Source organism: Carettochelys insculpta, chromosome 6 (genome assembly GCF_033958435.1).
Source record: "Carettochelys insculpta isolate YL-2023 chromosome 6, ASM3395843v1, whole genome shotgun sequence".
Taxonomy (NCBI): domain Eukaryota; kingdom Metazoa; phylum Chordata; order Testudines; family Carettochelyidae; genus Carettochelys; species Carettochelys insculpta.
Genome location: NC_134142.1, coordinates 43,729,385 through 43,755,755, shown reverse-complemented (window position 1 = coordinate 43,755,755; position 26,371 = coordinate 43,729,385). Strand labels below are relative to the sequence as shown.

The following is a 26,371-nucleotide window of genomic DNA, read 5'->3' as shown; positions in this document are numbered from 1 at the left end:
AGGAATGTTGACCCTGAGGCCTAATAGTAAACACTTTGTCTACTGTTAACTATTTAGTTGATCATTTAGGAGAAACCTCCAGATGCTAAGTTTATATACCACATTCCAAAGTTGCCACAACCTCCCAGGTGCCATAAACTCTGTCCACCGTTCCAACCAAAACCTCCAGCTTTCATTCAAAAACCTAACGACTTCTACACTTCAACTGAGCAACTTCAATGAAAAAACCTGCAGCAATGAGTATAATGAAATGCATGTATATTAAAATTAATTTTAAATCTACTGTGTTGACCCTGCTATTCATTTGTGTAATAGTTTACTAAAAGTCTCAATTCTGGATTTACCAGAAGTTGCTGCATAATATCCAGCCAGCTGCCGTAAAAGCACCACAGAAACCAGCAAGTCTTGCTGCAGAATTTAATTCAATTTCCAGGCCCTTGATTTAGTTAGTCCTACCAGAAATTGGTGGAATGGGTTATCTGGCCTAGGGATAGACTTGGTGGAGAAACTAGAAGTCTGAAGAGGACTTTTCACTGCTAAGGTTAACCAGTTTAGGTCATCAACTCTGTGCCTCTCAGAAACAATTCTGAACCAAGACAACAGCATTTTTAAAATATTTTATTTATTATACAAACTATTTACAAATCCATGGGCTTCCAGAACCTGCTGAACTCCACTTGGAACTTGCCAGATACAACTGGGGCCTGGCCTCTCCCCATCTCAGTCCCAGGTTTCTAAAACGTGGTGTGACTCTCAGATACAGGCAGAGGCCAGGTGCTGTGAGATTCATGGCAGCTCCAAAGAGTGAGAAATCTGTCTGAAATAGTACCATGCACCAAAAGCTTTCTACTGAAGCATCTCAATTAGGTGAAATTAAGGGACCAACTAAGAAGCCTCTGCAGCAGAAGATATACAGTACAGTTGACCACAGTGCATTCCGTACCTTTCCCTCACACTGGTATCATAGTCATGGCAGCATATAAGGTGGGTGTGAAAGGAAGAGGAAGAAAGAGATGTAGGGACAAAGATCATTTACTGCTGAAGTGGGAGAACCCTGGGGGGAATAGGAGCCGCTAAGGGCCTTTGGAAACAATAAAGAAAGGTTATCAACTAAGAACTAACAGCATTCACCACAGTTCTGACAACACGTGTGTCGGAAAAAAATCCCTGGCAGCTATGTAACTGCAGAGTGGCAAGGGGTGCTGGCTGTAGCAGAGTGAGGAACAGGGAGCTGTTTCAAGCAGATGACAGTGTCTAGCTGCTCTGCCCTCAGTGTAGAAACAATCCAGCTCTAGAGGAGGGGAGGATTCCTGAGGAATATGTCACCAGCAGAATCAGCCAATAATCACATGGTACCAAAGGCCCATGCCAGGCCAAAGAACAAGATATCAGACTGCAATGAGGGAACAGCACCATGCAGCACCTCCCCAGCCAATAGGAGTTGAGCGGAGCAACACTGCCACCTTTTGATCCCTAGAAAGGGCAGTGCATGCATGAAAAGTGTATACAAGAGCTCCAACTGTACTGACCATAGAAGCCACCCAGAGTGCAAATAAGTTGGAACCATAGGGGGGTTAGCCATACAAAAAAGAGGGCCTGCTTTAAAGAAATAGAAAAAGTAGCCACTGCTCAAGTAGTCAGTCACAGAAGAACTGCACCAACTATGTACCTGATGGTCTCACAGCATTTCAGTTCCTCAGAGGGAATTAATCCATAAAACAGAAATCCCGATAAGCTGTGTTAATGCTTGGAGTTCCAGCTGGTATGGGCACCACAATGGCTTCTATTTTGGTAGAGATGTGATGCACTCTCCCTAAGAACAGTTAAGACACTTCTTTAATAAAAAGATATCTTTCTAGAATGTTTCCCAAGATTCCTCATGTACTTAGTTGAATTATACTGGAAAAGTAAAGAGCCTGCATAAAAGCCAAGTCCTGCAAGTCCTCCACAGTTCAGAGCAGCTCCAGCTCTAGCTCCAGAAAAATGAAAGGACTGAGGGTGATGGCACAATTTTTTTTTCTAGTTTTCTCAAGTAAGCTCTTAGGAAAGATGCTAGATTGAAATCCCAACCCAACAGCCTGACTCCTACTCAATCTAGTGAATGTATACAGCACAGGAAGTGTATGCAGGTTCTTCTCACAAGCCTGTCACTCACCAGTGTGACTCCAGTCTTGAGCTGGAGAGAGGCATTTTAGGGGCAAGATGGGTGTTCAACTAGCTGTTCAGAATCTGACCTCACTGCTGAAACTAGAAAGCTTGACAACTAGGATCTGACTCCCCAGCCCTTTGTTTTGGTGGGATGAGAGGAGCTGAGTGGACAGTGAGAGGTAACAGAAATAGGTAATTATAAATTTACTGCTCATACTGTCTTTCAAACTATAAACTGGGCAATGGTTAGTGCAACATACTACTGGTGGGCTACTGAGAGTCCAGGAGATGCTTCAGTTTAGTACCCTGTGTGCTGGAAAGCCAGCAGCACTAGAAGGAATAACAAGGAAGAGTGTGCAGCAAAAGAACAGCAGAGGATTGGTAGGAGAGAAGGCCAGCTACTCTCCAGGCACCAACTCCCCTCTGGGGAACACTCTCCTCTTACTCCAGCATACTTCAGGCAGAGCCTCCTGCTGCCATGTGATAGAGGTAGAAGCCAAGACCCTGCGGAATATCAGGGGCTGAGGTACTGGATTCTGCCCAATACCATCACCCCAACTGTAATGCTGTATAAACAGAAGCCCAACACACACAGTAGTAGCTGCTTGCTGGCCAGCTGGCCTATCACTGACTACATAAGTGCCACGTAGAGGCCTGTTAGAGAGGCATTTGTGCTCAGCACTGAGGGCTCTCACACACGTACCCATCCCCTCGCCTGAGGAAGGGAAAGGAAGGCAAGGGATGCAGGACAGCTACCTGTGCAACTTTAAGACCATTGTCAGAAATGTTCACTGGAGGAAAATCTTCACTTCCAGTTTAGTAGCAGAGGCCTATATCAGCCACTGCCCGTACAGGACAGTCCTGCTGCCAGCCCTTGGCAGAGGTAGTACAGTGTCACTTCTAGGGTCAGTGCTTGTGCTCTAATGAAATAGCGTTCCTTTGCATTTGTTACCTCTCGAAGATGCTGCTTCCCCATCTCTCCAGCAAGGGCAAGAAATGTCAGCTTCCAGTGCAAGTGAGAGGAAGAGAATTGGAAGCCCTAATGAGTCAGGTACTGAATGGGGGGAAAACTAAGCCTGTGCCCTTCAGAGACATGCAATACAAGGGGAGTTACATAAGCTACAGGGGAGCATCAGCAGAAGGACTTGGGCCAAAGCATGGAAAGGTGTTAAGGCTTCTCACATGCCAGATCTCTACAAGACCTTCAAGCTGGTCCTCCCCTAAAACAGCTATAGTAGCGACACCTACACAGGTCTCCACCTGTACCAAACTAAAACTCCTTCTCACAGGCTCTCTCTTCTCCCAGAGGGACAGATGCACATAGGTCTGGGGAATCCCAGTGCCATACCACCCTGAATAATGTACCACAGCTCTTCTGCTGTACCACTGTGAACTGAAAAGGGAGTGAGGAAAGGGCATGAGGTGAGCTCTTGATGACGTACTCTGCACACAGAAAGACCAGGTGCCAGGTTCTGGATGATAGTCTTCTTTTCACAGGGTCTGTGCTTTGTTTCCACGGCTCTGTGGAGGGAAGAATGAGCAGTGGACTGGAGCTGTGCCATGCCCTGAAGAGCAAGGAACCCAAGTAGTGGAAGGGGAGTTACAGCATGCCAAAACCCTCACTTCCCTCGCTGATCGCCAGCTGCAGCATCTTGTGCATCTCTTCATAGGAGTCATAAGTAGGGAGGCACAGCTGGTTAAAACTGAAAAAAGAAACACAATTAATACACACCACTCATACAGAGGGGCAACATCCATCACAGGCGTTTGCAGCTGCTCACTGGTCTTATGTGGGATGACATGGTGTCCAGCACAGGTCTGTCACCCATCACATGCTTGCTACCAGCAGCTCATAGTTCAGTGGGTCCCATGCACCTGGCATGCAGTGTTGGCAGTCACCACAAGGCGTGCCAACAGATGAAACACCTGCCATTCACAAGCGCATAAGGTAATCTCTCATACATACTGCAGGAATTCAATGGTCAGGGCACTCACCAAGTGTGGGCTGTCGGCAAGGTACTATGGGTTGGAGCCGCAATGATCTGGAAAGATGGACAGAGTGCAGCAAACCCTCCTGGAGGCAGCTGAGAAGAACCGGTTGTGAACTGCAACAGCCGGGCCAGTTCCTCCTGTGTGAAACTGGAGACCACAGTCCAAAACCACCTCATGACCTGATAGGGACCAGTAATGGCAGAGCCAGGTCAGAGAAGCAGGACCACACAAATACAACAGCAGGTTAGGAGAAGAACGGGCAAAATGTCTTGCCAGAAAGCAGCACTATCAACTGCGACAGCCTCCCGTATTATGAAGGCAAACCAAAAAAAGGAACAACTGCATATCTACTTCTCACCAGCCACCTTTACTAGCATCACCCACCTCTATTACACAAGGCTATCTCATTCATCTCCTAAACAAAAGATGCTCCTCTCTACTGGGTGCACTGAATGGGAAAACTAGTTAGGTTTATGATACAAATCCTACTTCTTCCTCCACTAGACCAACCTTTTGCTTTCCCATATCCTCTGGTACCTTGGCAGGTTGGAAGGGTTCTGAACAGACCTACTGTCTGTCACTCATGTAATCTGTTTCCTTTGGGGACACTTTGGTAGTGCCCATCACTTCTCTAGAGGGGGGCACATGGGACTGTCATCACAGTGGGCAGCGCTCCTGGTATAAGCTCTGAGATCTCTACTGGTTGCCAACTTGCTACCTCACAATGACATGGACTGAAAAATCCTCAAATCATCCCTGACAGATGGGCTTATCACCTTGAACATCTTCAGTGAGGAAATTCCCAACCCTTGCCTTGGCCCAGTGCTGAAATGCTATTACAGTTGCCTTTTCTTTTCTCAATGTGAATGCTGAACTGCAGCTACAGTCCAGTAATTCCTGTTCTGCCCTCAGTGGCTTCTGTCCTCTTTGTAAGCTCCCTTTCAAGATCTAAAGTCTGCTTTCCTCTGTTTAAACCAGCAGGCCAAGGCCTTGCCTTTCCACTTTACTCTTCTGCAAGTTCTTTCCAGCTTTTCTTCCTGGAACCTTTGCCCCCTTCTAGCAGGTAGTCTCTGTTTGAAGCCTTAGTGACACAGAAAACAGTCAACCCATTGCAGTGGGGAAAGAAGTCTTCCCACCTACCTTTTCTCTGAAGTGCCATGATCCTCCCACCACCACAGCATGAGCCTTGAAATCACAAACACTGATGTCTCCAGTACCACACATCAGCAGCTGAAAGGAAAAAGACCTGCAGTTATGAGAGCAGAAGCACCAAGTACCCATGAAGCTAGCCATTATGCCCTTAAAAGGCATTCAGGAAGCTCAGAGTGCTGGGCTCAGGCCATAAACAAATCTAGTAAGACCTCAAGGTTTCAATCTACAGGCAAGATGGCATCTCATATAGTACTGACGTGTCCTGTTGGATATAAAATGGGCTAAAGGAAGGAGAAAAACTGCTACCAAATCAGAAGATAATCCCCTTCTCTCAGGGTTGCCCCTAAGAATCCCAATGGTCCCACTGCTACTCCAAAACTCCCATCTACTGAGAGTGCCTTTTGTAGCACCCGAAATTTATTGGGGTAACAGGTACCCAGGAAACACCTGACATTTGGATGCCCAAATGATCACCGTACAAAGCAGAGTATGCCACGTGAAGATGCTCAGAGCTGTAACTGGGATGTATGCACCAAAAAAATCTAGACTCAGATGTTAGAGAGGAGTGAAATTCATCAGTGACTCTCTTGCCCTGAGTTCAACACTAGTGCAGAAGGCTGACCTAAAGGAACTGGCACTGTCCTTTTAAGATCATACCATCTGCCCTAAGAGGCATTCACAGTCTTGCGAGCCTTCTGATTACCCCGCAAGGACATTAAGAGCACCTGACTGCATCACGCCAATACCCATTGATTAGGACGATAAATAAGAATGATATATTACCCCCAAAGCCAGCATGTGTGAGAGAAAAACACTCCCCCACAATCAATATTCAGTGCTCTCTCCCTCAGATACACCCACAACAGAGGGGGCAGGGAAGTAGACGGGATGAGAAGTACCTACCTCAAGCTCATTCTCGTCAAAAATAGCTAGGAGGTTTTCAGGAACCAGCTCATTGAGACCTAAAAAACAGAAAAAGAGACTAAGTGGCAGTGCTTCCAGAACAGGAGTTAGAGCCAAGCAGGGACCACACAGTACCCTACCTTTCAGAAAGTGATCCACCTCTTCTCTAACCTGATTGGCCAGCCTGTACTGGGCAAGCAGATTCAGGTAGAAGATCTTATTTTCATTGGTTACTGGGACCTGCGCCCCTCCAGTAAGCAGCTCAACGACCTGAAACAAGAGGCCACATAAGGATGTTGGTTTAAAAATGTGTGAGGATAAGCAGTATCATCCCAGCAGTGTGAACCCCAATCTGAAGAAACTCTCCCTGCTCCTACTTTGCTGATATTCTTCTTCAGCTACTGCTTTAGTGACATCCAACACAATTCCCAGCCACTCCTAATCACTGATGAAAAGAGTGGAGACTGTCCCACCCTCATCCACCAGCTCTCACCTTCTCCAGCTGCCCCAATTTGTTGTATTTCTCCTCAGCGAAGACGAGCTCCATCTCACTCACATCATTGTTCAATATGAAACAAACCTTGGATTTATAGAATTCTGGGTCATCTGTTTCAAAATACTGAGGAAGAAAGGTAGATATAGGTACAGGGTGGACAGAGCGAGAGGGAGGGACGATTTAACATATGTGGTTGAGCAGGAATTCTGGGTATGCTGGGAACCAAACTCACTATCAGTGTCACTTCAGCCTGGGCTCAGCAGAAGCCAGTGTGGCCTTACCTTGTAATGCATGCGAAGTCCTATGATCTGAGCCAGAAAGGATCTGGTGAAACGAGCTCGCACCAGCTGTTTGTAAGCTCCTCCCAGAGACGATTCATAGAGACACTTCCCTACCAGGCGGCCTGCAAATTCATACACTTTTAGTCGGAGATGCGAGGGCCTGGCAGGGTTTGGATGCACCTAAAGAAGAGAGGGGTCAGAATTATTACAGTACCAGCAACTGTTAACACAAGTGACAACAATGACTGCTCCTGGCATTCACATTGCACATTGCATCCAGGAAGATGCTCTCACAGCCCTGGAATTGCACCCTAAATCTGAACAAACATTCATAGCTTTTAAGGCCAGAAAGGATCATTACCATCACCTTTGAAGTCTGACCTCCTGCATAACATAGGCCATAGATTTGGCCCAGAGCTTAAGGTAAAGCTATTGTAGGTCTCAGGAGTGACAGCCTGAAAGCATAGCACCAGAGTTTAAAAGTGAGAATCCTGCCAGCAGGGACACACGAGTCATCTGCATTGTCCCAGGCTATGCACCAATTTTGCCTTCCATTCCACAACAAGAACAAAGGATTCTAAAAGGCAGACAGACTGCATTCTGTGCCCAATAAAGGCTTCTCTGAAAGTGTCACCCTGGTTCCTGAAAAACTAGGGGTCTCTGTTTGTGATGTGCCTTGCTAGTCAATGCACCAACTCTGCAACAGAGTAGGACATCCAAGCAAGAATTTGGGGACAAGTCTGCCAACAGGCAGAGGCAGTTTTGATGTGTTTTTGTTTAGCAGACACTATGCCCATATGCCCAGTTCTGTCCACCCAAAGCAGGAAGGTAGAGACTCACCAATGCCTGGTTGTTGTCACTGAAGCGGGTAAAGAGCTGATTGGTGGTGTCAAATAAAGCTTTACATATCAACTCAAACCACTCTCTGCGGGGGCCTCCCCAGTCCAGAGCTACAAGACAAAACAAGTCCAAAACCAGTCAGCTCTGGGCCACACACAAAACTCTTCTATTTCTTCCTCCCACCCAGATCTGCCAGGAAAACAGAATTCTCCCTCTGGCTATAGCATCATTACCGCTAAGTCACTGTGATGAGCAGAGCATTGCCCCTGGGAATGGGATCACAGGAAAGTAAATACAGAGAACTGTTCATTTTTATTTTTTTTTTTTAATAATTGCTCATATCAGACTCCTGTTGCTGAAAGAATTTTCTGTTCACTCAAACCTGTGGTTTCATAATCATGAAGCAAACAGTAAACTTGTGAGATTCATCGTCACACATTTAAATACACAAGTGACTCGTAAAACCTCTCACTTCACCACTTTCATATCTCCTTCTGCACAGAGGGGGCCAATGTTGAACAAGCCACCATTTACAAGTGATATACTGGGAAGTCCAGCCGCATATTCTAAGAAAAGACAGTCTTATAATGAAGGCACTGAATGGGAATTCAGGAATAATGGATTCTGTAACCAACTTTGCCACAAACTCAAATGTGTGGCGTTAAGATAAGTCGCTTAAAATGGGGGTAATAATACTTCCCTACTTAACAGAGACTGGAAAGATAAATTAAATCAATGTTTGTTCAAAACTACAGGGATGAAAGCCATAGAAGGCTCTACACCGAGAGTGCAAAGTGGGGGTGGGCCAACTTGTGGGGGCATGAAATTTTGTAAGAGGGCACACCACAACCGCTGGGCCGCAGGCTCACACATCTCATTAAATATTGAAATATCTTCCTGTTTTTATGTATATATATTCACCTGTATATACCAATTGATGAATTTTTTATATTCTACATACTTATTTTCTTAAACATGTTGAAAAGTTTGGTTTTTTTCTCTATATGAACATAAACATTTCTATCAGTTTAGATTACATTATACATGATGAAGGGGTCCTGCTAATTGCAGGGACAAAAAGTGGGCTCCGACATAAAAAGTTTGCTCACCCTGATCTAGACCACAGAGGTTATAGGAGGATTTACATACAGATGGATATGTTGCCAGGTAGCCAGAATTTCACACCAACAAGTAACGCTTGGTATGCTCCAGACACACCCACCTCAAGCCCGTAAGTTTCCACAGAAGCAGGTTCATTTACCTTCTTCATCCTGGAAAATCACTTCAAAGTTCTTGCTCCAGTCGGAAATGGAAAAATTCCGTGTTGCTTTCAGAGACTGAGAAAAATGAAAGAAAAAGCTTTAGCAGCCACTGCACAGGACTCAGCATCCATGCATGAAAGGCTTAAATGAAGGAGAATGACAGACAGTCAAATAATGGAAGCCAGGAACTCACAGGGGGCAGGCCAGTTTCCTTTTAGTCTCAACCACAGGTATGTTCTCCATTACAGAATTTAAGAGAAAAATTCCTTATATCTGACAGCTCTTGGTCTCACAATCAGGACAGTTTGCTCAACAGCAGCAGCCTAAGCAGTGCCCAGTAACACAAACCCTCCTCTGCTTCCCTGAGAGGCAGCAATGTCTGTAGCTAGGAACAATCTTTGCAAGAAGTCTCCAAGCTCCCTCTGGCCCAACAGCGTGGTTTAAGAAACAGCTGCTTAGTGAACACATAGAAGAAAGAACCCTAGGGAGAAGTTGGAGCTTTAAGTTCACCTGTTACAAATATGATTCACTTTCAAAATCTGTCAAGTGACTAGAAACATGTAGGCCCATACTCCTGATTCCTATTAAAGATCGAAGTGCAAAACCTGTACCCTAGACAGCCCTGAATGCAACAGCATCAGCTCAGACTTCACTGATCATTAAATATGTTGGAGCATTATGCATACTCCTAATTAGTGCTTATCTCTTTGGTTGCACTTGACATGAGTGTTGTCCTCAGAGATCAAATGTTTACATTTCTCAACCCCAATTCAGATTCTTTGATCTTATCTGGCTGCAATGTTACTGCAAAGGGTTTTGCAGTAATTTCCAAAATAACAGGGTACAGAGGGAGTCTCTGAAATGCTTTGAGGAATTAGAAATGATTTGGATAATGAACCAGTACCTAGAGCCTCAGTGCATATAATGTACAGCCTGTCCTGACTGCAGAAAATAGTCCCAAATCCAAATTTGCCAACTGTCCTCAACCAGTTCTCTTTTCTCCACAATGGATCTTTACTATTTTTGCCATAATTCTGTGTCAAAACACACACACGACATCACAAGTCAAGGCACTTGATAGCTGTATGTATGCAATTTAGGAGGTTATTTAAGGACTGTAACAGTCAGTCTGAGTCAAGTCTCACTGGTAATGCTGTAGGAGAACACTTTGCAAAGAGTGAGTTGGTGTTCTGAGGCTGCTATAGCCACAGTTTCACATACTTTCAAAACAAAAAAGCAGTAAAGTAGCACTTTAAAGACTAACAAAATAATTTATTAGGTGAGCTTTCGTGGGACAGACCTACTTCTTCAGACCATAGCCAGACCAGATATTTCACATACTTTGGTTTAGTCTACCCCAACAAACGTGAGAGTAATTCAGAGTATCCAGGCTGGGTTCCCATTTTTGAAGGATTAGTAAGTATGTGATACAAAACAAATATCAGGATTTTCCAATTTTTTTTCCCCCCTAAAGAACTATGCAAGAAAATAGCAATGCCAGACCAGGACTGTCTGCCAGTTCAGAGCATCTCTGGTGCTTACAATTCTACTGGGGAGGTACACAGTTTCCCATAAGCAAGAACAGTTACCAAACTGTGAACAAAAGCACACTGGACTAAAGCAGTACTGCCACAATAGAGCCTACCTTGACAGCATTTGAGATTCTTTGTATCACACACAAACCAACTGCCCACTAGCTTGGATATTCCTACTACTGCCATACCAGGAGACATCAACTGCCTCTCTGCCCTAGCATTCATCAGTGACTGATGCCAGAGATTTAAAAAAAGGTGCAAGATGGGAAAAAAAAACCCTCTAATTATAACATCAAGAGAAATTTTGTTTGTTTCCCATCCCAAAGCTGGTGATCAGCTTATGCCCTGGAGCTAGAGGCTTGAAGGTTCTTTTTGTTCCTAAGTTGAATTTCACTGTATGGCAGCAAAAGAAGCAGGGACGGATCTTGGCCATGAGTGGAAGCAGCCTACTGTCCCCCCAGCATGCCAGATGTCACAAGCTCACTCACCGATTCCAGCAGGCCATGACGGCTGACTTTCAGCGTAACCTTGGAGTGAGGTCTCTTCATATGCACTTGACGCAACTCCCGCTGGAAAAAGCTCACTTTGTCCTGAAAGGTCTCTGAGCCTCCTGAAACAGTGATCTTAGGATTGCATCTGAGCTGCCAACACCTCACATGTCAGGATGGGGTCTCCATCCCTATTTGCAAGGGACTATTCTATAGTGAGAGTGATCTGCCAGACAAGGCTTCAATAGCAGAACACTCAGAGGACAGTTTGTGTCTCAGACATTCAGCCACTCATGGAGATGTCTTCAGAGGAACAACAGAAAAGTCTGCTGAGCGTGAGAAGGAGCAATGAAATCCATTCACTGGAAGTGCTATCAGAAGTAGAAGGGGAGACAGATGACTACAGTCCCTAGAAGAGTTACATAGCTAAGTAAGTGGAATAAATGATCTCAAGTGCTAACTCCTTGTCTACCACCCATGATGCATGCAAGCTGAGGATGCAACAATCTGGGTCCTCCAATCATAGTGCTTATCCCACCAGCCTCTTTTACCTATGTTTTTATGCAGCGAGCGAATGAAAGTGGCTGCCAAGATGTTCCTCTCCTTGCAGCTGAGCTCCACAGGAGGCTGGATCCCATCATCTACCACCAGAGTCAGCAGCTTGTGCACAGGATCGGGCCCATGGTAAGAAAACTAGCAGCAAAGAGATGCCGGATAGGAGGTCAAACCATTGTGCGGCGGAGAGCAGAGCGCATGCAGTACACACGCTAAAGCCGCTTTCTGCACAGACACCTTCCCATCTGCACATCCATGCAGAACTCATTAACAGGCATGCTGCCTCCAGCATCTGGAATCAAGCTGTAATGTTGCTTTTTAAAGCCCACTTCAAATAATATGGGCTTCAGTGGGATCAGAGTTAGATGCTTTAATGGAGGAGGAAGCAGGCAACTACAAGAGGCGTGGGAGAAGACTGAAAATGATATCTAGGATCTTGATGTTGGCATAGGGAGGAGTGACATGGCTGGTCTTCCCTCACACATTTCCAGGACTCTGGTAGGAAGATTTTTTAATTTCCTGGATCTGATGCGTCTAAGCTGTTGTTCAGTAGAAATAACCCCACTTTACCAACAGCAAATCCAACAGGCAAATCATTATTCAGCACACAGAGAGGAAAGCTGGGAACTGAAACAGTACCTAGAAGGAGATAAACCCACCTTGGTGCCAGGACACACTCTGAATGTGAAGAGGCGCCAAGGAATGATCTTCAAGTAGAATTCCTTCACTGAGAATTGCTGGGGAGCCAAAAGGGAAGAGCAGTCATTATCAGCCACCTTTTTACTAACTCTTTTCTGAAGTACTCTAGACTCAAGACATAGAGTAAGCTAAACAAGGAAAGTCTCCTTCCAAAACTTCCCCTGTGCCAGTATGCAAACTCTTCAAACCTCCACTACACAACAACATGGGAGAGAAAAGTGATCGTAAGCAACCTAGCAAAAGGAATTCTTTGTTACACTTGTCTGGGAGGCAACAAGGAAAACCAAGTATGATATAAATACAGCAGAAACTCAAGGTGTTCAATAATGGGCACTGGCGCACAGCTTAGATTTTAAAAAGATAGCTGATGTATGGGAATTTAGAGGGGAGGCCAAGATTCACACAGCAAGGGGTGCTACCGGGCAGGACTGCGATACTCTGACAGAATTAGAAAGTGCTCAGGAAAGTTATCATGCACTGGCCAAAATCTTGATGTTACTCCTTCAATTTCACAATCAAGTTAAAACAAAATTTTACAACTGATGAAGTCAGGGGTGACCAGGCCAATTTGCTCTCTTCATGATGCAGAGTGTTTCTGTCAGAAAGCCATCAACTGTGGAATTCTCCCTCACCATAGGGCAAGTGAAGGCCCAATTTTAGCTCGTTAGGCACAAGACTCCCTTCTACACAGACCTCCTTCAGCAAAAATGGTTGGGGAATAGCAGCTATCATCCTGGAGTTGAGCATGCTCTGTGTAAGGAACTGCCGCTGGGCTGCACAGCATGGGTCTGTTGGACAGGAATGATAATCCACCTTTACGTATAATGGGCCCAAACATTACAATTATGGGTGCATAAGAAATAAACAGTTTAGACAAGCAAACTCTATAACCACTGTGTTCTAGGTTTCTATATTTTAATCCCTTTATATTAGTAATTGTTAAACAGATTGTGTTTTCTAATCTTTCTTCCCAAAGCAGTCTCCCTCACCCCCAATCAGATTTATTGTTTTTTCCTCTGATTTTCCTCCTACAGATCATGATCTGTAAATACTCAACACTGAGACAACTTAATGCCTGATCTCACCACAACCATATAAGAACTCATTCAAAGCCCACTGTAATCAATGAAAAGATTCCCACTGACTTTAATGGGCTTGGGATCAGACAGACAGACTTATATTACCCTGCTCTGTGATATGATGTTGGTATATATGCAATGATAAAACTGCAGCAGTCTATTTACTGACACTTAATTGCAAACTCTATGGCTATGTCTACACTAGAAGCATCTGTCGACATCCACACACAACTTGCTCTGTCAACAGAAAACTGACAGAACCCACTACCCTCTGGTGCCAGAAAGCAAAATGGCAGCTCTGTAAAGGGCTGTCCAGCAGCCAGAAGTCTTCTCTGTCGACAGAAGCAACTACACTACACTTCTGTCAACAGTACTCTGTCGCAAGATTGTTATGCCTCAAATTTTTGAGGGATAATACTGTTGAGGCAAATGCAGAGGTCTGATGAGACTCTGTTGACAGAATGCTTTAAGTGTGTAGATGCTCTGAGTTATGTCGACAGAGACCCCTTCTGTCAGCAAAACTCTCTAATGTAGACAAAAGACCGCATTTTCTGCCTACTCCTTTTCTTGGTCTCCTTCAGCTGTTCCTGCTTTTCAGGTACCTCAATCCTATTGATTAGATTGGTTGGGGATCCTTTTTCTCAGATGTTGCAGATGCATTTTCCAAAGCTGAACTTCATTATATTTTCCCTCCCTGTTCCACACTTAACAGGTCCCCATGGCTGTGTCTACACGTGCCCCAGACTTCGAAATGGCCATGCAAATGGCCATTTCGAAGTTTACTAATGAAGCGCTGAAATGCATATTCAGCGCTTCATTAGCATGCGGGCGGCAGCGGTGCTTCGAAATTGACGAGCCTTGCCACCGCACGGCACGTCCAGATGGGGCTCCTTTTCGAAAGGGCCCCGCCTACTTCAAAGTCCCTAGGGACTTCGTCAATTTCGAAGCGCCGCTGCCGCCCGCATGCTAATGAAGCGCTGAATATGCATTTCAGCGCTTCATTAGTAAACTTCGAAATGGCCATTTGCATGGCCATTTCGAAGTCTGGGGCACGTGTAGACACAGCCCATCTGTGCTGCGGTACACATCACCACTTTATCAAACTTACACTGTATTGTTCCCTGCCTTTACACTATGCATCTTGGGATCCTTCAGGGGAGGGGGGGGGGAAAAATCAGATGAAAGGAATCTGAAATGACAAGTTTAAACACTTAGTTCAGACAAACTTTACCACTCATGTCTGATGCATCTAAAATCAGAACCCAGGATAAGGGGCAAGGCAAATTCTGAAGTACCAGAACATTTTAATCAATGCTGAAGAGAAGCAACCACGTGGACTTTACCTTGGGTGACACATAACAATACACTTTTTTAGGTTTCTTCACTTTCTCAGGAGTCTGGTTGTCAGATGGCGAGTCTTCATCCTCATCTTCAGTTGCAGTAGAAGGACGGCGCTGGGAGGAGCCCAGATGCAGGGGTGGGAGATGCCACTGCGTGTTCACATAGCTAGTAGAGTTGTAGAGATAGGCCTCAAAGTAGATGCTGACTCCTGACATGGACACATTGCGCTCCACAACGTTCATTTCATTTTCTAAAAAACACAGATGAATACATCAAAAGCTTGATACAACCAAGAAATAAAGTTCAGTATCCCATGAAGTCCAGAATCCACAGAACAGAACTAAGCAAAAAGTCTAACCAAGTATGTGAGAATCTGGTAGAGTGACTCCACAGTGAAAGAAGATCAAGAGTAGGATATAAAGCCTTTCACACCCAGAGAATCACTGTATTAGGCCTGGCTGTAGGCCTGGGAGACATGACGGCTTGGAGGAAGTTGGAGAGAGAAGGAATACAGAACCCTTCCCTTTTAGGGCACCAGTTCTAACCTGACTACTGCCTGTAGTGACCAAAAGCCATAATCACATGACAGTCATTGAGTAGCTTCAGCAAAATAAATTGGTAGCTTTGCTTCTTGTGGGGCAGAGATCTACACCACAAAATAATCAAGAATGATAATACCACCTGTTACATAGAATTCTTCATTTGCAGATCTAAAAGCATACCAAAAATTTGCTCCTCTACTGTTAACTTCTGAAATGCAAAAGAATAAGTAGGCTACAGTCAACCACTCAATATCTAAAAAGTTCCACTCTGTGGTAAGAGAAGTGGCAACTCCAGGGGTTATATATGCTGTGGGGATAGAGAATATCTGTCTCCAGTTTCTCCTTCTAGTTTTCTTTGCCAGAATCAAATTCACCTCTTTTACATTTAAATGAATGAGCCTTACTGAGTGTACTTGACATGGAGGGGAAGTCACATTTAAATTGGAGACCATCTCTACTTGAGTATGGCATTCATTTGGAGGTGCAGCTGGACTGAGATCACCAAACATCTCTTAACTTACCACTTAGGACAATAATGTCAAAATTGCCATTGCTAATAGGCTGGTTTTGGTAGGCGATACAAGCATGGAAACAACCTCTACGGTGCAGAGTGAGTCGCAGGAACACTTGGCAAGTCTGTCGATTGGATATCACAGACTTCTCAAACAAAACATCTGAGCTCTCTTCCTCTTGGGGACCCAGCTAGACAAACAGAGAAAACATCAGTGGAGAGGATAACACTCTCTAGCTGAGAAGGAGACTGCGAGAGAAGCATGCAGTCCAACTCACTTCATGGATGGTAAGGCTGTAGTTGTGCTCATCTTCCAGGGACAGAGAATTGCTGGTGGGATTATCGTACTCATCCCTGGGGACAATCTTCAAGGTGTGCTGCTGCCCGCAAGTCAGCACCAGAGTGGAGAAGTGACAGATAATTTTGGTCTTAGAGGGAACCACCATCCCTAAAACAGAGGGAGAGAACTGAGAATCAGACAGCCCTAGGTACAGCAGCAGAAAGCTAACAAGATAGGAGCACAATGCCCTGTAAAGAATTAATAAATTCTTAATGCATCTCCCTCAGCCCTCCATTCCCCCCCATTCTTCTGCAACTGGAGAATCAAGCCACTGGGTATTCACATATATCGTATGGGGAAGAAAAATCTTGCCAGGGACTGAGGACCAGCATGCTGAATGGGATTAACTTACAGCTTCATTAAGCATCTATTTAAAAGCCTGTACTTCATTCTCATCATGTTAGCACTTTAGTCCTCATCTCCAACTCACTTCCACAGTTGGTGCAAATCACAAATCAATTGACCTGTTAGACTCAGCTAATAATGCAAGTGTTAGCCAGAAGGGTATTTAGTAAGTCCTGGACAGCCTCTTCTTTTTGGAGGCAATAAAGTGGGCAAGACTTAACTGGTATTGTGTCTATTTGTAAAATTATTTAATGGACGAATTTTAACTATGCATGCACAGAGGGTATAAAATATGCTGATTGGAATCAAACAGAAAAAGTAAGATGTATGAAAGTGTTTCCTTTTATAATTAATCCATGGAACTGTCTGTTGTAGGAAATCAGCGATGAAAAATTGAGACAATCCAAGAGGATTAGTCTAATCAAAATAACACTTGCAGTGACATTAGCTAAGATGTCAATTATAATTCTCCATATTTGTACATAAGGGCATTCTCTGACCACCTAGCTGGGTCCAGATGAACTTACCCACAAAGGTTGGTAGGGTGCCAATGGCTATGTAGGCTGAGAGGCGTTAATAGCCTACTGCAATATAGCAGCTTCCGTTTTCCCATAGCCCCTGCTTACAAGCTTGCTTAAATCAATAGTCTCTGCTACTTGGTATGGCATTTGTTAAGAACAGAATGCAGAGGCGGTAAACCCTCCTCATGCATCTCTCTCTGCTACCAGTATGACACCTCTATATCCACTCAAGCTCACTACCAATAGACCTTACCTGGCTGAAACACTTTGTAGTAGGGGCTGTAGGCCACATTCAATCCGCCAAGCTTTATGGTAATCTCATATCGGCCAGCCCTACGCACAGTGAAGGCCACTTTTGTCACATTGGAATTGGGCTCCTGAAGGACTTCCTGGGTCACAGGAATATCCATTGCTAGCTCCATATGGCAGATTTGAACTCGCAGCCCCACAGGCCGATCAGCAGGGAAGGGCTGCCCATTCTTATAGAATAACTGCATGGGGAATGAAGAAGCCCAGGTCAGCAGAAATATGGGCTGCAAGGAGAGAAAGAAACTAGCCACCTTGCCAACAGAGGGGCTGGATGGAGTCCTGTTTTAGAAAGGGAATGAGGGGTCAGCAAATGAGAGACAAGGCCCCACTACCCCATGGTATGGGTGGTATTCTCCCAGACAGAGAAAGAGAACAATAAGTACCTTTAAACTCTGCTTCTCTTCCTTCACTCCTCCCTCCCCATCACCCCTTTCTTCTTCTGCTGGGTTTCAAACATGACTTGAGAAGTACATGTTTTTGGACAACTGATCCATGAATTGTTAGTTTGCACCCAAAGCAGGACCAACAGAACCCAAGCCCAAAAGGAGATCAGGTAAAACTACATCTTTACAGGAAGACCATTAGGTCTTGTCTATATATCCCCACAGAGAATTATGTAGTGCCTCTGATAAATTCACCATAAAGGCAGGCACATAGGATACAGTCACAACAACAGTTGGTCTAGCCTATGCCAATGACACACAACAGCATGAAAAGAGTTTGTTTGACACAAACACTGTATTCTGCTTAATCATGAAAATGACCCAGCAGACAAAAAGGAGACCTCACCCTTTCCAACACCCTCCAAACAGTTGAGAGATTTCCCTACTTCTCCTAGAGATGGAACTCTGCTCCTAACCCCAATCTGTTTGGAGACAGAAACAGTCCCTTACATGCACTCGGAAGGCCATGCTATGGCCCACCTCATAGGGGTCCTTCCAATCCCAGGAGACTTTGCAGGAGCGGGGGTCCAAGTAGTTGCCTCGCACATAGTCATAAATAGTTCGCTCCCCTCGGCGCTCCCGGTCCTCATGTTGGAGGAAGCTGACTACACGTGCGGCAAGCTCAAAGAGGAACTTAATGGTGAAGAAGAAAGCTACAACGGATACTGTGATCCCACCTGCAGCAGAGAAAGCATGAAGGATGGTTATGGCAGCATGGTCCAGCAAGACACAGAGATTGAGGTTAGATGTCTTTCTACAGAACAAGCTTTAACTCAACCAGAAGTTATGGGCAAGACGCAAAAATTACTGTGGGAAATTCCATGGCAGGTATTATTCAGATTACCATAAAAGTCCCTAGGTTTTAGAATCTATAAATGATTATGAACTGAGGGAGATGGCTGTCATTGCCCAGAATCTGAAGTATGGTACAGGAGAGTCTAAACACATCTGTGAGTGGTTTTCTATAAATACTCTACATAAAGCTACAGCAATTCCAAGGGAAACAATGAGAAAACCACCACTTGTCACACTTAAAACTGGACAGGTATGCATCATGGAAGAAACAAAACCACACTAGTCCATAAAGGGAAAGGGTAGGGATGAGCCGGGGTGAACTCAATAAGGTGACAGCAACGAAGGGTCCTGTGGCACCTTATAGACTAACAGAAAAGTTCTGAGCATGAGCTTTCGCGAGCACAGAATCACTTCATCAGATGCTGGTCTTGGAAATCTGCAGGGCCAGGTATAAAAAAAGCCAGAGCAAGGGTGGGGATAACAAGGTTAGCTCAGTCAGCAAGGGTGAGGCTTACTACCAGCACTTGATCTGGAGGTGTGAACACCAAGGGAGGGGAAGCTGCTTCTGTATTTAGCCAGCCATTCGCAGTCTTTATTTAAGCCAGAGCTGAGGGCATCAAATTTGCAGATGAATTGTAGCTCAGAAATTTCTCTTTGGAGTCTGGCTCTGAAATTTCTTTGCTATAGGATAGCTACTTTTAAGTCTGCTACTGTGTGGCCTGGGAGATTGAAGTGATCTCCTACGGGTTTTTGTATATTGCCATTTCTGATGTTTGATTTGTGTGTGTTTATTCTTTTACGTAGAGACTGTCCAGTTTGTCCAATGTATATAGCAGAGGGGCATTGCTGGCACATGATGTCATAAATTATATTGGTAGATGTGCAGCTGAATGAACCCACGATGGTGTACAGATGGTGTACAGATGCAGACTAACATGGCTACCCCTCCAATACTCAATAAGGTGAATTTGCCTGGAGTTGAAGAGGAGAGCAATGTGGAAAGAAAACTTCCTGTTCATTAGATAGACCCTAAACCAATGTGAAAGCATTCAAGACAGTAGAAGACTTAAGGCAACCCTTAAGATCCTATAGAGAAATGCACAGAAGTTAGGTCTGCTTCTTCACTTACCAATAACAAAGCATCCACTTACCAATAATGTAAAACATCAGGTCCCTTCGGTGAGACACACAGCTGAGGATCACAGCTGCATCTGGAACATAAAGCAAACTGTGTCTAGTTCAGTGATTCCTTTTCATATCCACTGCCTGCACAGAGCTCACAGCCTCCACCAACAAAAGCCCAGTGTCCCTGCTGAAGGGCAACAGGAACCATTTCATCCTCCCACATATATATCATATGATTCAGAAGGGGCTGACAAAATCGGTCTTCTCCCTAGAGTGATCCCCAATGCACAATACCAAAAAGCTCTGGAACATCCAATCAGCCCAGTTCAATATAAAGAACAATCACATCACAGACTTCAGGTCTAGAATAAAGACAACACAGCCTGACCTTCAGAGACTGCTGGGAATGAGCAAATAGGCTTCATGAACTGGGCAACAGGGCCACTAATCTAGAGTCACCAATTCCAACATTCGTGACTGACAGCAGTTCCTGCCTGTTTGATAGCTCCATGAAGTGAATTTTCCTGGATCTCAGTTCCATTCCCAGAGATTGTGTGTGCACAGCAAACTACCCACCACCATGGTTGGCAGCCTCAGCAGAAAAACTATAGAATAAATTGGTCGTGAAGCATAAAACCGCTTCCCTACTGCCATCCCCGTTCCTCCAAATGAGCCCTCTAGCAGAGGGCTGAAATACATTTGACCCGTCTGAGGCTGAACCACAGGGAGGACAATAGGACAGGAAAGTGCATCTACATCTTCCTTCACATTTCCACAAAGTGGAAACACTAAGAACTCTTGATTATTTCAAGGAGCTTGCAGGCAGCTCAGTCGTCCCCGAAGCAGTGGAAGAACCTCTGTGCTACAGAAGCTAGTATTTAGCCCAACAGCCTAGGGCAAAAATAGATTTCCGCACATCAGTGTACACTAGCTAAGGAATTACGATGCGCATATGCAGTTAGTCTACACGTGAGATGAAATTACTTATCAGTTATTACAACAGCAAAGGTGACCATTGTACAGGAAGCTTAAGCCAAACATTTCCCTACATAATGGCCATCACCTTCCAGCCCTGAGAAACCTCAAGCTCTCCAGCCAATGGCAGTCACATACCTTTAGAAAAGTGCCCATGTTCTAAAAGCCAACAGCGGGGCACTCATTCCTCCACATCCTTCCTTAGGGTTCCAGAGATGAGGCAAGGGTCAGCAGAAGGGAACCAAGTAGCAGAACACTGTGAAGAAAGAGGTTCCTGGAACTCACATCACAGATTTGTGGTTGGAGGAAAGGGATTCAAGTGCAGCAACTTATCCCTCAACTCTGCAAAGAGGATATCTCCTCTGTCACACTATGCAGATATCAGTTCCTTGCTAGTCTCTTTGCCTGGGAAGGGACAAAAAAAAAGAAAAATCAGTTATATTCATCCATGAATGAAAAGGATAGCCCACAAGGGGATTAAAAAACCTCACCTGACTATGTCGTTGCCATAAGTATAGCTGCTGTAAAGCACCACAACACAAGTGAAGTGCTAGGGTTCCCCATACCCACCCCAGCACTATGACTGTTCCCTGGTCTTACTTTACTTTGCATTTTAGATATGCAGAGCCAAGATGGAACAAAACTTTGTCATGTTAAGGGGTTCAGCATGGAAATAATTGGCTTCTATCTGAGAGTAAATTTTATGGCTATCTCTTGAACCCCTTAGAGAAAGGGGTGGGGATAAATCTAATGAAAGGCCAGGTGCCCCGGTGAAGGTTATTCAGATGCAAAGATATTTACAGATAATAATAATATGCCTCAAAGAGAATCTGAGCCCCAAAATAGATGGGGCAAATTTCTCTGCAGCTGCTATACTACAGGTGTCCTAGATCTTTAGAGCAGGGCACAAGACACTTGATTTTAAGCTCTGTCCACTCTGCTGAAACTCTTGAGTTGCAAAGCACAGTATATTTCATTCCGTCTGGAGACAAACCCTGTAACAGACAGTATTTGTGTAACCCAGATAGAAGTGATCCCCAAACTTTTCAGCACCACATCCCTTTGCCAGTCTACACCTTCCCTCAAGAGCTAGGGCAGTCCAACCCTGTGGAGGGGAGGGGACGTGGCCAGAGCTAAGGGGACTGAGGATGGAAGTGGATCTGGGGCCCAGGGCCACAGCCAGGGGTGGGACTGCAGTGGGGGGATGGGGGATCTGTCACTAAGGATAAGCCTGTGAAGCAAGGACTGCAGCTGGGGCCGGAGCAGAGTGGGACTGGGTGGTACGTGTTCCTTCCATGCCCCACCATGATTTCTCAAAAGTTTCACCACACCCCCTTGGCGGGGAACCCCACAGTTTCAGGATCTCTGCCATAGATAACAGGAACTGTTCCAGGCAGCTATGTACCCTGCAACCTCCCTACTCCAGACTTTCACAATGGAGGGTGCAAGAAGAAGACAGGAATAAACTAGGAATGACAGCACACTACAGCAGTTTTCCCAAAACAGATGACATCACCTAGCTGTCTGACAGCAGAATTCCTACCTTCTTCACTAAGACATATTCCCCATCTCCCTCCCTCTCCACTCACATCGGCTGAAAAAACACCCAGTCCCTTGTGGTTTCTCTGACCTCAAACCTCAGAGAAAATCCCACGCACTCATCTGTTTTATCCCTACCTCTCTGGTGCAAAGAACAGACCTGTAATCCCTCGGCCATGAGCTGTCAATCTCTCCCCTACGCAGCTCCAGGCCTTTGATTCTTTATTCTTAATGCAGCAAGGCAGAAACTGTTGATCTAGCTAATGGCCGGTGACATGGGCTGAGTAACTGATTCATGGCTCTGACCCCTAAACAATTTATATTTATGCTAATAACATCACCCTAAACATGCACTCCTTGAGGTTCATTGATTTGGCTTCAAATACCAGGCTTCAAACTCTGCTCCAACTGAGCCAGTTTGTTACAAGTCGTGTCTCTCCCTATTTCCAGCCCTGTGAAAAACTTCAGTACATAACTGGCACTTTGGGCCCATAAGCACAAGCTACCCCAACCTCAGTCCGTAACTTCTTCCCTTCCCTAACCCATGCTGAATGTTACTATCTGTTCTAAGACAGATGTATACAACCCCTCAAAATCAGCAATATCTACTTTGTCTCCACTCCAAGGAGCTTGATGTCAATACGAATACACGACATTTGATCTTGGTTACAGAATTTTAGAATTCCCTGTGTTTGATGCGCTGTCTCCTTTAATAAGCCCACAAGTTCTTATTTCATTAACTCAGCATGAAATGACACACAAGGTGCCATATCAAGTGGACAGCAGAGACAAAAGAAGCTGACACACTCCCAGCCAGCTTCCCTCTAGAATTTACATTAAACCCACCCACATAAGGATACTTATTTAGCCAGGGTACTGTGGGATAACCTTCCTGAAAGTGTTAGCTGGCACCCAGAATATGGATTTCATTCACAAGAGGAATAGTTAACTTTAGATGAGCAACAAGCAGTGCCACAACTACCAGCTAACAATGTGGGGAACTAACATTTCCATGAAAGATACCAGTACAGGATCAATCTCATTACTGGGCAGAGAAAATACCCAGCTGTCCTAGAGACCATATGTCTAGTGTAGACAGTATCCCTGTCGACTAATAAACCTTCTGATCTACTTGCTGGCTGTGAGTCACATCTTGCTGCAGGACCCAGTGACTCCCCTAAATCTCAATGACAGCAGGTTATAATATCAAACAGCAAGAACAGATCGCAACACTGATGGCCAATATCAACACAGACAGAGCTGTCACTCACTCTCCAGAGTTGGAACATGCCATCAGAAACTTTAAACAAGGCCCAAACGAAATGCTGGCTTTGAAGAAAAAGAAAAAGAAAAAGAAAAAGATCCCAGCTCAATGACAATCTAAGATCCCTCCTTCTTTCTATTCCCAAGCAGGTCTTAAATCAATGTCAGTACAGATGTGCTCCTCCCTCCCTCTCCTCCCAGATACTTCAGGTCAGCCTTTTTCATTCACTGTGTAATACAAAATTCACTTAAATAAAAATAACCCTCAGCTACTACTCTACACTGATTCTAAGGGAACAGGCACTCAGCCCTACTGCTCACCACTCCAGCTTTCACAGTAAGATCAGTCAGAACATCTAAAAATCAGAAACAAAGCACTAGATAATACGTCTCTTCAGCTAACAATTAATTTGGGTAAAATTGCCCATATGTTGTTCTCCCTCAACTACCTTTCCCTACCATTTACTTACCAAGCCCAAATATTCTTCCAGTCTTTGATTCTCTTCTGCACCACTAGTTCCTCAATTACAGTTCTGCTGAGGAAAGTACTTTGGGGGGAAGTGGGTCAGCTGTAACTCAGCCTGTACTGATGCTTGTCTTCATCATGCTTCATGATCATCTCATCAAATCAGGTAGACCTAGGTTGCATCTGAATTGCGCCATTCAGCTCCAAGCCCACAGCAAATCTAGGATGTGCATGAAGAAGAGACAACACAGCAAGGCTTAACTTGCCCTTCCTTTCACAAGGCACAGGGATATACTACAATGCACCAGTTTGTGGCCTAAAAGGTGTCAGAACAGATCTATGGCCGGAAAAGGGATACGTTAACCACATTAGCCATCACTTTCTGAAGGCAGCCCCAGTGAAGTTCTGTGCACTTGTTAGGACCACAGGAGATGAGTATTACTAGGGACTACGATTGATGAGAATACCTCTCTCTTATATGAAGGACTGGAGCAGCCAGAGCCAGGGCCAGGGCCCTGCAGAAACAAACACTAAAGTTCCTCAGACATTAGAGCATCACCTACAAGAGACATCCAAGCAAAACAGCTCCATATATGAAGGGATATATAACCACTCTCTAATTTGAAATGAGGTGGGAGAGAAGAGAAAGGGAGAAGGGAAATGGGTGTGTTCTTCCCTTCCAAAACCACTACCAGTTGAACCTCTCTAATCCAGCACTCTCTTGTCCAGCAGCATCCTTGGTCCAGCATGATTTTAGTTAGCCAGATGTCCACTTATCATGGGTAGGGCCAAGATACTCACAGTACAATAGAATGGTTTACAGCCACCCATCCTGGTTCTCAGTGTTCTGTACTTTTATTTCACATAAATGTCTTCTAAGAGCCCACTAAGTAGCGGAAGTGTTGGCAATGGTGTTAGACAATACTGATCTCCCATGGTTCGGCAAATTCTCTCATTCAGCATCAGCCAGGTCTCAAGGATATGGGAGCAGAGAAGTTCAACCTGTAGCAAATTATGATACAGCTTGCAAGCTGCAGAATACCACCCCAACAACACACACACACACACACTCATGTCAAAAACAACATAAAACAACCCACTGTACTATAGAAAAATTAATTATGGGGCCCATCTGTATCTTTAACTTTCACTGAAAAGGAAAAAACACCAACAGAAAACTTACAAGTTCTACAAACAAATATTATCCATCCACTGGAACAGAGAACTGCAGGACAGAACTAGAGATTCCTTTTGCTAATCAACACACAACCAAGGCATGTTCTGTCAACACTTCAGCCAAGGCCACAAACTTTTTTTTCTGTCACCACAAAACACAAGAGAAGAAAAATAAAAAAAATCAGGCAACAATTCCACTGCAGGTACAGCAGCACAGGCATACCTTGACAAAGGATCTAACCTCCAATACAAACATATTCTCAATTTCACCTTCATCCAAATAATAATAAGTTGCTCAAGAAAAATTTACAGAACAGCAATCGTCAAGATCAGACAAACAACAACCACTTATACAGATGCAGATGCCAAATGGAACTATCTCACCAGCAAATACTTCACCAGAATAAGATGGGCAAAATGCAAGCAGACTTTTTCCAGCGCCGAACTAGACACTATGAAATGGCAAGCAGAAGCGAGAAACTCTAAGGCACCAACTAAATTCTAAAGAGCAACCACATTTCCCATGTGATGCAGAAGAGGTCCGAACTGATGGTGCGGAATATCTGTGCACGACCCACTGAGTGCATCCTCCCTATTCTGCCAGAAAGCAACCAGGAAATTTGCTAGGGTGTCAAAAATAAACACTAATTGCAAAACAGACAAGGATCAAGTCCCGGCCACGCTGTGAAACCCCATCCTGGGCATAACATACTAGGGAAACAAACCCTAATATTCTTGGAAGCCCTGCATGGGGTGCAGTATCCCCACCCCTCAGCGGGGGATGAAGGCTCCAGTCGCTCGTGCTTCGGCACCCGTTCCGAAGGCCAACATGCCGTGCTCTGGCCGGACCCCTCTGTCCCCTCCGCCGGGGCTCCTGAGGAGCGACGCCCACTGGCTCTCTTCCCTGTCTGCTTCCACACCCTCCCGGACACACCCCGCTTCCGCAGGTGCAAGCAGAGCCCCCCTCCCCCTCACCTGCTCCAGGCCCCCTGAGGCCTCCTGTTTCGCAAGCCGGGACCGGGCTGACCCCACACAGGCGGGTCGGGGTGGGGTGGGGTTCAAGGACGAACCTCCTCTCTCCCTGCAGGGTTCCCCTAGGACGCGGCCCAGGCGCTCGCTCACAGGCCTGAAGGGAGTCACCAGGGCCTGCGGGCAGCGTTCCGGATGGGGGCCTGGTCCTGCGCGCAGCTCGCGCCGGCTCCCGCCACCCCACGAACGCTTGCCGCTGACCGGAAGTGACGGAACCTCTC

General features: G+C 45.2%; 1 protein-coding gene across 4 annotated transcripts; it reads right to left on the bottom strand.

Annotated features, from left to right (window-relative positions):
• Positions 1-603: 603 nt before the first annotated feature.
• On the bottom strand, positions 604-26,327 carry AREL1 (apoptosis resistant E3 ubiquitin protein ligase 1). Of its 4 annotated transcripts, none has more exons than XM_074996780.1 (21): positions 26,097-26,327; positions 23,950-24,165; positions 20,816-21,082; positions 19,729-19,788; positions 18,233-18,459; positions 17,284-17,521; positions 16,103-16,272; positions 15,835-16,015; positions 14,774-15,021; positions 12,312-12,389; positions 11,649-11,790; positions 11,098-11,219; positions 9,074-9,149; positions 7,813-7,922; positions 6,973-7,152; positions 6,689-6,814; positions 6,336-6,465; positions 6,196-6,254; positions 5,281-5,370; positions 4,144-4,319; positions 604-3,851 (listed from the first exon to the last, which is right to left on the bottom strand). In XM_074996780.1, the coding sequence occupies exons 4-21, from the start codon at positions 19,742-19,744 to the stop codon at positions 3,749-3,751; spliced, it is 2,472 nt and encodes an 823-aa protein (XP_074852881.1). In that variant the 5' UTR covers positions 19,745-19,788; positions 20,816-21,082; positions 23,950-24,165; positions 26,097-26,327; the 3' UTR covers positions 604-3,748. The 4 variants fall into 4 exon arrangements, with proteins under 4 accessions (XP_074852881.1, XP_074852884.1, XP_074852883.1 ...); XM_074996783.1 differs by having other exon boundaries at positions 18,263-18,459; XM_074996782.1 differs by having other exon boundaries at positions 26,192-26,320.
• Positions 26,328-26,371: the final 44 nt, after the last annotated feature.

What these genes read in the sequence shown, in the direction of transcription:
- AREL1 (XM_074996780.1), bottom strand. An exon ending in ACAGCCTTACCATCCATGAA is followed by an intron (nt 16,016 to 16,102) that starts GTGAGTTGGACT and finishes CTGTTTGTCTAG; the next exon opens with CTGGGTCCCCAAGAGGAAGA. An exon ending in CATGGCACTTCAGAGAAAAG is followed by an intron (nt 4,320 to 5,280) that starts GTAGGTGGGAAG and finishes GGTCCCTATCAG; the next exon opens with GTCATGAGGTGGTTTTGGAC.